Below are 11649 nucleotides of genomic sequence, written 5' to 3'. Positions count from 1 at the left end.
AGAGAGAGAGAGAGAGAGAGAGAGAGAGAGAGAGAATACAGAAACCGGTTTGCACATAGATTTTCCATGAATTATTTAAATTCAGCTATGTCGATGTGGCACGTACTGTAATTTACGTTCAATTCCCGTCTATCTCAGAGCGACAGATAGATAAGAGAAGAACCTTGCCCAGAGAGTGAGTGCAGCAAACTCTTCCTTCCTTGGACTTGGGGCGTGTTATAACTTCGGCAGTTGTTACTTATAAATTACCATCTATGCAGTTATAACTCATAGACCCCATACGCGACGCCTTTATAACTTATAACTTTGCTTTTGTAAGTTATAAGCACGTGGTACTTAACTCTTCTAACCTGTATATACATGCACAGATGTATATATATATATACCATCATACTTATTACTATATAACATATAAGTGTGTGTGTTACGATTCCCGGATGATATAAGATTAAGATTCGAACCACCACCACCATACCACCATTGAACCCGATACGTTCCTTTTTCTTCGAATTTGACGTTAATGTCCCTCCCCCCTTGCTCCTGCCACCGAACCGACTACTAACCTTCTTTTTCTCGCAATAAGGGGGAAAAAAAAGAAGAAGAAGAATAAGAAGAATTCAAATAAAACAAAATAAAAAGAGGAAAGAAATGATACGAATGATCAGAATAGCCGTATATTATATATAGTAACACATTTAATTATAATAATAATGAAATTTTAAAATTATGACGATTTGAATAAGAAGACACACTTTTCAACATGGCTGCTAACGAGATACGAGGAATCGATGAGAAATAAAAAAAAGAAAGAGGAAAAAGAAAAAAAGAAATAAATTATCGCATCCAATAATTATAATTATAACGTTTCAATTATTATACGTGATGATTCGCAGGGAGTTAGGGGAAATTTGGAAAGGAAAAGAAAAGAAATGTTGTTTAAAGTAACCGACAAAACAAAATGGCGATTATTGGTTCGGAAAGAAGAAGAAGAAGAAGAAAAGAGCACGCACGCACTGTTCTCCTTCGTCGCGAAAAGAACAGAAAAAAAAAAAAGAAAACAAAGCAACGAGGGATTGGTTCATATTTTTGTTGACTTTTTTTGTTCTTTTCGCGTTACCAGACTGGTCACGGCGTCGGTAAATTGACCGATAATGTTGCTTGGCACTGATTGCTGGATAGCAATGATGAATGCACGAGGGACACCTCCTCCCTCCCCTGATCCTAGTCTTTCGATGCACGCCAAGGTCGGTGACCTTGCGCAAGCCCCTTCGGCAGATACTCTTTGGCGCCACACTGTACTATCTTTGTCCTTTATTTTAGTTTTCTCGTATGTTTTTTTCTTATTTCTCTTTCTCTTTCTATTTTTTATCTTCATCTTCATCTTCATTGGAAAAATTCATTTGCACCTCGTTCCGAATTTTCTAACCTGATTTTTGTCATGACCTTGACCGCCAATAATAACGCATCAATAAATTTAATAAATCTAACAACTTTTATATCGTTATATCATGCAACAACGTTTTCTTTCAACGTTACGCTAACGAATTTTTATTTATTTTTTATTTATTTTATTATTTATCTTTATAATATAGTTTTTTATTTCGATCTCTTATAATATAAATCCGATTTGTGTTAGATCAATTGAATCATTTTAACGCTTTCATATCTTTTCGACAATTCTTTCCTTTCGCGAAAGAAACCCCGAAGAAAATTTCTTATCACGTTTTTTCATTACTTTTGTATTGGGGGAGGGGAGTTTGACTATTAGAAAATAATATTTTTATTTCTTTAAAACGCGCGATATTAATTATTTATCTTTTTCTTTTTCCCCGTCTTCCGTTATCGTGCGCATCAAAAGTTTCGACTATATTGAAATACGTTTTATTATTTTAAACTGGTTTTCGTGTGTGTGATTTCCGACTCACTACGCATTATGGAATGGCGTAACCGCTCTGGTTTCAACCACAACACGCGACAGAAAAAGTTCTTAACATTATATTCAAACCAGTTAGTTACTGTAGTATTGCTTCGATCAATCTTATAGGATTGTTATTTCGGATTATATATATAAAATTCTTTCTTCAATTTTGACATGAGAACTTTTATTTAAAAATAATTTATTAATCAGAAATAATATAAGCTTATTTTTTATAATAATGTCCAATATAAACAACAACAACAACAAGAAATAAGACAATAGTTTAAATCAAAATTAATTTTTGGCTTTATTTCATTGAATTAATCCAACTTTGATTAATTCAGTTTAATCAAAAATTAAATACCAAAAATAACAATATTAACGTTACATCGTTGATATTTAAATAAATTGTCTTGTTTACATACAAAAAAGAAATATTTGTTAATAGATAATGCAATAAAAAAAAACACAAGTCCTCACATTGCACCAATATCCTTGCTTTCAATATTTATTTATTTCTATCTCTTTTTAACTTGCGAAATATAATTGCAGCAATCGAATTCAACGTTTTGACAAGTTGAAGCATACGTCGAAAGCTAATAATTGATAGTTTTATTCGATATAGCATATAAGAATACGGAAAAGAGCATTGTTTCCGTAACCACAAATTATATCTTTATTTAAACAACATTTTATACGAGTATTGTAATAACTGACTTTTAATATATGTTATAATATCATTATCATTTGCCAATAAATCAATTTCGAAATAAGCAATTTAAAAATTGCGTATAAATACTTAATGCGAAGTCTTCAAATTCACAATTGCAGTAAGAAACGAAGAACGAAAAAGCAACCATGAAGTCTATCGTATTCTCTCTACTCTTCATTTTGATTGCCATGGTAAGTTAAGACAAAAATTAGAAGAAAATTATCATCTAACTTGTTATTTTTTAATCGTTTATACAAAATATAATCATTATAAACGTATAAATTATTCTATATGACAGATGCTACTAGAACATAGTGCAGTGGCTGAAATAGGAGCTGGTGTAGGTGTAGGAGCTGATGTGGGTGTAGGATCTCTTGTGGATGTAGGAGCTGGTGTGGGTGTAGGAGTTGATGAGGATCTAGGAGATGTTTTGGGTATTTAGGGTTAAAGTAAATAAAAAGATATCAAAATTGGTTTGGGATAGAAGGTGTAGAAGCAGATGTAGGAATGAATGCAAGAGTTAATACAGAAATAGGTGCAAGAAAAGGTGTAGAAGAAGATACAGCAATGAGTCCTTTTCCAGATAAACCTCTTCTAACTCATCTACTTTATCCTCATATTCTTATTTCTATTCCTTACCCGTATCCGTCCAGTATTAAAACATCTAACATTGAATATACTAGCTCCGAACAACTGAGCAAAAGCACCTGGGGAGTCTATACCACATAGCCATGTTCCAGTTCTGTAAAATCAAGTGAAACACCTAACAGATCTGCCACGTTTAGTTCTGGACCTATTCTTTGGACATTATCGATCAGATCAGATCACTCAGCAGCTTTTCCTCACCTAGTTCTAAACTTCTGCCTCTGAATAACCAAAATCTATACCTAAACCAATTTGAAATATTTTACCAGAGCAACCAACAACGACTTAAACTTCATATTATTTTATTAAATTCTTTCAAACCAACCAAAATTACTATTAATTTATATTCAAATATTTAATGTAAAATTATGTAATCCAATTTAACCGAAATAACAATAATTTAATTGTATCTCTATCTGAAATATAATTTATTATTATTATTATTATTATTATTAAGAGTGGCGTTGGGAACTCGAAAGCTCATTGGCGCATATACCAAATCCTGCCAGTGTTCTCGTTCCTGAGCGCGATCCTTCCATTCGCGATTCCCATATCCTATTTCCTTATAATCCCTCTTAATATTGTCCTCCCATCTACGCCTTGGTCTACCCAATGGTCTTTTCTATTGTTAAAACCTTATCGCCAATTAAAACTAAACGAAATAACTTTTGCAATAAATGATCCAAAGGAAAGAAACTTGTGTCAGAATAATAATAACGATAAGTCAAAATAACAATTGGATCAACTGTTTAATAGAAAAATTCGAATTATAAATATATTTCGATTGTGAATATTGAAGATGGGAAAAATTGCGAAAATAAAATCAAATGTGGAACTAAAATATAGGAGTCGAACAGGATAGAGCCCTTTTAATCAATGTTGAGTGAGAAAAGAGAATGAAGAGAAGCAATGATGATGGAAGGTGGGTTGAAGGGTTGCTGGGAATCTTTGTGGTCAGGTACATCTATTTATAGCTTACACGATGCTAATGCATATGCGCCTGTACACTACGTTAAACCTCCTCTTCTCGTCTAGCATAACGGGCTTTTACACGTTGCACTGAATATTTACCGCGACATAAACGCGTGTGAGCGTACATTTCTTTTTCTTTCTTTTGCCCCCCATCCCCATCCCCCTCCTCTCCACTCTCTTTAATATATTCTTCTCTTTTTCCTTTCCTCCTTCTTATACTTTTATACGTGTTATATACTTAAGTAAGTGCGCCAACATTCTTCTTTCTCTCTTTCTCACATCAAAAGGCACGTGCGTGGTTCTCGTACGCGCATGCGTACTGGCATTGCTTGAAAAGCATGCAAAACTCGATCAAAGAACCACCGACGACATTTTTACGTTTCACACTTTTTTTAATATTTTATCATAGTGCTCGATTTTTATTGCTTCCAGGTCGCAAAGATCTTTTTTCGTTTTCTTTTTCCGATAATTATCAACGAAACTCTAACGTACTGTACGAATCGAAGAGAGGCCATTTTTTTTGGTTTTCAATGTGGCCGCTAGGGGAAAAACAAATGAAAGAAATAAAATGGCGAGATTGATCCCGCGAATAAGAAAGTTTCTTCCTCGAGAGATGAACAAAATAACGAGGGATTGCTATTTCTTCCTTTTTTTTTTGTTTTCTTTTTCACGTTGCCAAACTGGTCACGGCGTCGGTAAATTGACCGATAATGTTGCTTGGCACTGATTGCTGGATAGCAATGATGAATGCACGAGGAGGACACCTTTTCATCCTCCCCTGATCTTAACTATTTGATGCACGCCAAGATTGGTGACCTTGTGCTAGCCCTCGGGGAGTATTACTCATTGGCGCCACACTATCTTTATCCTTTATTTTCATTTCCCTTCCCTTTCTTATTCCCTTTTCTATCTTCATCGTAGAATTCATTTTACCTTCCTTCGAAATCTTTCCTACGAAGACCTTGACCGTCAAGAATACTGGTTGCTGCAGTATATTCATTCAAAATCTATCTATTTCACAATATACAATTTCGTTTAATATTTTAACTGAACTATTATTTATATATCATTTCAAGTTGCTCGTATATTTGAATCTTGTTTATTCGATTACGATTAATTAACGTGAATTTTGTCATTTTTTAATATACCTTCTTTTTTAATTTATACGATCGAAACGTGTATTCATATAAATTAACAAAATAATTATTATTATTATTATGTTCTAATTTTGTGATTATTCATTTTTCCCTAACAATGTCGATAAATCGTTAACGGTGTAAATATATCGAGACTCGTTATCGACACCTTTTCTTCTTATTCTTATTCTTATTCTTCTAACTATCTATCTATCTATCTGTCTATTTATTTTCTCCTTTTTATTTCTGTCGAGACGTACAATCTACGAGCAAAAACGTAAAAGGGCGACATAAAGTACGAATGCGGCGAAACGAGCTAGAAAGGTGACGGGGTAAAATGAGAACGAGCCACCCCCGCTCGTTGATAACGAATGACCCTTTAGAAATTCTATGCAACCGAGAGTGCAGGTGGTATATCCAATGGTAGAACGCCCACGTTTTCATTTTATGTCCATTTATTCCATAACTATTTCCTCTCGCAATTCTCTCCAAAGAGAGAATTTTCTTTATTTCAACCATTGCGAAATTTACCATCCGCACAGATTATTTTCCTTTCATTTATTTCAAAAATTTATATCGTTTTCTAACGAATATCGTAGAAAAATAATTGGAATTTTGTTAGAATTCTCTACCCTATCGTTCTCAATAATAATTTAATTAAATAGAAAAAAAAAAAAAAAAAGAAAACAAATTTTAGTTGAAATAATACAATTTTTATTAACATCGGTAAAAAAAGAAAAAAAATACTTTCAAGTATAAACAAATAATTGACGAATAAACGAATGAATTGCAGATAATTGATGTTAACTAATTAAAAAAGGCGAAATATTTAATTTCAATATTTTTTTTCCTTGACATTATCGATCGATATTAACTTGAAAAAAGATGGATGTGTCGTGTGTAAGAGTAAAAATGAAAATAAAAACAAGAGAGAGAGAATTTCGATGTACATATGTATAACGGATCGAAGAAAGCGGTGAGATCCGTGTAAATCCGTATGCGTGAAAGGTATATAAATATTAATATATCTTTAGCATGATCCCCGGCTCAATGTCATCGATCTCAGATCGTCGTCGCATCGCTCGAGCCGTCGTGGAATGTGCACCGCTCCGGTTTCAACCGCAACACGCCGCAGGAAAAGTTCTTAACATTATTAAAACCAGTTAGTCACGGTGGAACTGCTTCGGCCGCTCTTATCGGATTATAATTGTGGATTACGAGTTCTTTATATATATATATATATCTTTCTCTCTCTCTCTCTTCGACTTCGATAAAAATTTTTATTACAACGTACGTCTATTTACGTCCAGACTTATATTTAAAATAATTTATTTCAAAGATAATATTCATTAAATATGATTAACGAATTATACAAATCGGGTCCTAATATATTGTCTAATTTAAAAAAATTTGTAATAATTTTTAATTTAAAATAATGTTATGTTCGAGTTTCGAGATTCCTACCTTATCGACGAGACTCTCGTTATCGGCTGAGTCTTTTGTCACCTCTAGCAACGAGACTTAGAAACAGAAAATGAAATTGATGTTACTCGGTCGATATTACAGTAAACTTTCTTTTTATCTATAACGAGATATATAAACAATTGATGATATATTTATTTTTCAAAATAATCACTCTTCTCTCTTTTATACGTGAATTTATTTTTCTCTATGAATTTTTTATTTAAAAAGAATAATATTTTTCATATGTTTATTTTCAAAAAAAAACTCGATTTGTTGCATCATATTTCTTGGAATACAAACATATGAAGATATAACACAGTTTGTTATTTTTAATATTTATAAAAATAAGTAAACAAGTCAATAAAAATTGCTATCTAAACTATTGTTTACCCATTGGTGGTTGTATAACAAAAAAAATAACTAAAAAAAAAAAATAAAAAAAACAATGATAACGATCTCGAATACATACAATCGCTTTAATCGTAAGAAAAGATAAAGAATATATTTACGAGTTACATTATAAATTTTATTACAATAGGATATTTATTTATTATTATTATTATTATCTATAATAGATTGCAAATAAATAAGGAAAAATGTAAAGTAATTCTACGAAGTATAAATATTATATACAAATTTAATGAAACTAATTTGAATAGATAACCTTTCCTCTTAATGAATCACACCAAACTTTTTTATTTTCAATGACTTATCATCGTATATATACAGATACTGAATAATAGGGAGGCAATGAATGATAAAAGTGATGCAAAAATGGAATATACGTCGGGATAGATATATATATATATATATATATATATACATATATATGGTATTTCTATTGGATTGATCGTGCAACTATCGTAGTTTCCAGCCAATAAACAAACGCCACATTTGTAGAAGGAAACATCGTCGACCAATGAGAGGACAGTTGAGAATTAGATGCCTCTATTGCGATACTACTTGCACGCAGTAGTTCAATCCTGTTGCATCAGGCAACCCAAACAGAAGGGTTTTTAAATTTCATTCCTCTGTTATGTCTTGTGTCAGTCGGAGTAACGTAGTTGAAAGGACAAGTTTGAATTGTCAAATCGGATTAAATTAAAAAAGTGTCAATTGTATTTGAAATTAATACATGTATGGATGAATATGAGTGCATTGAAGAGCGTTGTTATTGCATTTCCTAAAGGCTTTTCAAAAAGCTCTACTATTGTGCCCACCAACGAGCTTGTCAGATCGGTCTCTAAATTTAATTTTTCTACATCGTATTTGACTAACAAAACGGATATGGATATTACGATGAAAATACCTAAACAGGAAGAGCTTCAAGAAGATGGGGCGTTCTTCAAACCAGATGTTTGTAACGGTAGAGGAAAGAAACGTCGTCTTGATCATCTTACATGGGAAGAAAAATTACAGCGAAAGTATGTTTATTGATTTATTCATATATTTAATTTCATTTAACAATAAGTAAATTTAATTATAATATTTAGACAATTTGTTTATCGTTCATCTTATTATATTTTATTTAGAAAATTAAAAAACAGAGTAGCAGCACAAACGTCGAGAGATAGGAAAAAGGCGAAATTGGATGAATTGGAAGAGACAGTGAGAATTTTGAAACAGAGGAACGACGTGTTGAGCCAAGAATGTACTATATTAAAGTCGCAAAACGAGTTACTTGTCAGCGAAGCCAAAAAATTGAGGAGAGAGAGGGAAACAAGTAATATGAGCGAGCAACTATGTTCATCGTGTCAGGCACGCGTCAGTTGTCCTGTACCTTCACTGGGATCTGCCGTATCTCCACAAAACCCTCTGCCGCAGGGTGGGACAGTACAGTCAATGTCGTCCCTGACACTAACACCAGGAGCAACCATATTACTGAAAATTATGACCCTCTACCTCCTCTCGAAGAATTATTTGGAGATCTCCAAGGGGATGATTACATCGACAGACTCGAAGAACTTGCGGAAAGCCTTCTTCGAGAAGTTACCTCAGAAATGGAAACAAATACTCATAGATCAGATGAACAAGTGAGTTTTAATTGAGGGAAAATAGATTTATTCGTTTGAGCAATCATATCTTATAAATGCGAATCAAATCTTATATTTCTTTTATTATCGGATCTTCCAGAAATGGATGAATGTATTCTGATGTAATATTACTCTATGTGAACACAAAGTTTATATTGTAATAGTATTCATAGGTATTACAAAAAAAGGAATGTTCATCCATTTCTAGTCTATCTCTATATCATTTTAATTCAGTTTTTTCCTCATTAATAATAAATTCATTATCTCACTAGGTTTCGGCCGAAGGAAATACCCTTAAAAAATCTGACAATACAGAAAGAATGGTGGGGGAGACATCAAAAAATGTGGAAGCCGATACAATCGATGATAGAAGCCTGAATGGTAGTAATTCTTGGCATTCTAAATGTAGTGCAGATGTTGCACAGATTGTTCCGGATAATTCACGAACAACATCGATTGTTATTAAAAATGAAATAGATGTTAAACAAGAGCCGGATATAAATGATATGGAAACAGTATATGGTACCTATGACGAAACTACTAATTCTATAACTTTTATTTATCCTGGTCAGGAAGATAATATAGCCATACAAGAATGCGTAGAAGAAATAAGTAGTTCTGATAATGCTTATCATGTCGATGATGTAACATCTATGACAATGCATCTTTCTTGTTCAGATCAATATTCACCCGCTTACACATGCACAGACACTATGTCACCTTCGAGCATATATTCAGACAATGTTGATGCATCGTTTTCTTCGAGTAAATCAGATGCACATTTTTCGGATGGTGGTTATGAGTCTCACGGTTCCCCTAGTCCTGATATACATAAGAATAATAATAACAAGAACAGTAGTAACAAACATAATAATATATGTTTAACAGATACTTGGCATGAGAGCTTCACAGAATTATTTCCAATGTTGCTTTGAAATTAAAGCATTACTTAAAATAGAAATTTTATTGTTTCATCTTGAATTCATTGTGAGAATAACAGATGAATGAATTTTATTTTATTTTTACGTATGCATTTATTGCATATGTTTTATGTAGGCATATTGTATAAAAGGAAAGATTAACAAGTAATTCCATGTAATTTATTGAATAATAGATAGTAATATTATAAAATATTAAGTGGGAAAGTGAGATTCTATCTATATTTTTTATATAAATTTGTAAAAAATAATTTCTTTTGATTTAACTTTATATTTTTAATGTTAGATTTGGTAATTACTTTCACCGCATCGCGTGTATATTACTTAATATATTAAATAATATATTTGTGGATATAAATATATGTAATATTTATTAAAAAATTAATTAAGAAAATCTAATTATTGTCAGATAATTTGCCAAATAAAAATCATCTGTATCATATTTTTCATGTCAATGACCTCCCTTCATTGGATAAATTAATTCTCATTTGATCATTTAAGTTAAACAACGAACTGGTTAGTACTTGGATGGTTGACCGCTTTGGAACCCTATGTGCTGTTGACTCCAAAAAGGCAGTCGTTCATCTTCGTGAAAGGTGGGCTGTGTCCAAAAGTATTAAAAAAAAAGTCCCTTAAACCCATAAAAGAGAGAGAGATAAAGATAATCTATCAAAAAATAATGAAATACATAATTTAATACATTTATATTTTCTATATATCTTTGATCTCCACTCTCAATTGGTGATCATTTTTAATCGAAAATAATTTAATCTATACATTGAAATATATTTATACAGAGAAATAGATTTGCGTTGAAAAGAAAATAATCAATTGTAATGTTTTGTAGCGAATGCATGTAGTATATTTTTTACTTACATATTTTCAACTATTTAATATTATTATTATTATTATTGTATTATTACATCGTCTTACATGTGTCACATACGTTTGTATGTTACAAATGGTCAAGAAAAAAGTGTATCATGCACACTTACTACTACAACGTCAATCCTCAATAAATTGATCGATAAAATTAAACGCGTGCGATTATTCGATCGTTATTTGCAACAACAACAACAAAAAAATAACAATTTAAAAAGATAATAATTCATTTGATAAAATCAAACGACAAAATGCGAATATCGTTGCTTGCTCGGAATTAATTTGCTTTAACTGTACATAAATATTATTTATTCATTAATATAAAATTATGAAACTTAATGAACGCGTATTCGTTTCAAACAGTGTTCTAGTTTCTTTTTTTATATGTATAAATATTTATATAATTACAAATATTCCACGTAAAAATATCATTAATTGAAAATAAAAATAAAAAGAAATTAGTTAAAACGCGTTATGGAATTAGCACCCATATTTCTTTCTTGTGTTTTTGTTTTTTCTTTTTTTTTTTTTTTTTTTTTTTTTTTTTTTTGTTCATTATTCCCTATACATTTATGATGCAAATTCAAATGTCGTATTTTTATTCAATGTCCTTCCTTTAAAATATGTATGCACTTATTCATGTGTGCATTTACATATGTATGTTGTATGTGTGAGTATGTGTGTTATGTACGTCCACGTTTAAGCATTGGAAGACAATAATACAAAGCGTATTATATGTCAATAGACTCTACTAACTTTATTTTCATTGTGAAAGAGAGAAGGAGAGATGTAATAAAAATGTTATGAAACTAACATCTACCTACTTTTCTAATTAAGAATTAAAGGCGTATAAAAATCTTAAAAGGCTGTATCAAGCTGTAGCAAAAAGATTAATTAACTTTTATCATCTTCATCTTCTTCTTCTTCTTCTTTTTCTCCATTTAGTCTA

At 31.5% G+C, this 11649-nt stretch overlaps 3 protein-coding genes across 3 annotated transcripts in view; all 3 read left to right on the top strand.

The window, feature by feature from the left end:
• The window catches only part of LOC106788732 (fibroin heavy chain-like), a 10400-nt gene extending 7041 nt beyond the window's left edge, over positions 1-3359 (top strand). The window contains exons 3-4 of the mRNA XM_014752261.1: positions 2929-3064; positions 3115-3359. Of these exons, the coding sequence (XP_014607747.1) occupies positions 2929-3064; positions 3115-3359 (381 nt within the window). The remainder of the gene's footprint in view (positions 1-2928; positions 3065-3114) is intronic.
• A 4441-nt stretch (positions 3360-7800) lies between these two features.
• Positions 7801-9377, top strand: LOC106789741 (X-box-binding protein 1). Its single transcript, XM_014754215.1, has 3 exons — positions 7801-8271; positions 8380-8880; positions 9153-9377. The coding sequence occupies exons 1-3, from the start codon at positions 7991-7993 to the stop codon at positions 9256-9258; spliced, it is 888 nt and encodes a 295-aa protein (XP_014609701.1). The 5' UTR covers positions 7801-7990; the 3' UTR covers positions 9259-9377.
• LOC106789750 lies at positions 9287-9885 on the top strand. Its single transcript, XM_014754226.1, has one exon. The coding sequence runs from the start codon at positions 9387-9389 to the stop codon at positions 9813-9815; it is 429 nt and encodes a 142-aa protein (XP_014609712.1). The 5' UTR covers positions 9287-9386; the 3' UTR covers positions 9816-9885.
• The last annotated feature ends 1764 nt before the right edge of the window (positions 9886-11649 follow it).

This window comes from Polistes canadensis, unplaced genomic scaffold, assembly GCF_001313835.1.
Source record: "Polistes canadensis isolate GaletaPanama2010 unplaced genomic scaffold, ASM131383v1 scaffold_6, whole genome shotgun sequence".
Lineage (NCBI taxonomy): Eukaryota > Metazoa > Arthropoda > Insecta > Hymenoptera > Vespidae > Polistes > Polistes canadensis.
This window is presented reverse-complemented; position numbering and strand designations above follow the sequence as displayed.

Coding starts and splice junctions, on each gene's coding strand:
- LOC106789741 (XM_014754215.1), top strand. CDS start 7,991: ATGAATATGAGTGCATTGAAGAGCGTTGTTATTGCATTTCCTAAAGGC. Junction 8,272..8,379: donor GAAGAAAAATTACAGCGAAA/GTATGTTTATTG, acceptor TATTTTATTTAG/AAAATTAAAAAACAGAGTAG. Junction 8,881..9,152: donor CTCATAGATCAGATGAACAA/GTGAGTTTTAAT, acceptor TTATCTCACTAG/GTTTCGGCCGAAGGAAATAC.
- LOC106789750 (XM_014754226.1), top strand. CDS start 9,387: ATGGAAACAGTATATGGTACCTATGACGAAACTACTAATTCTATAACT.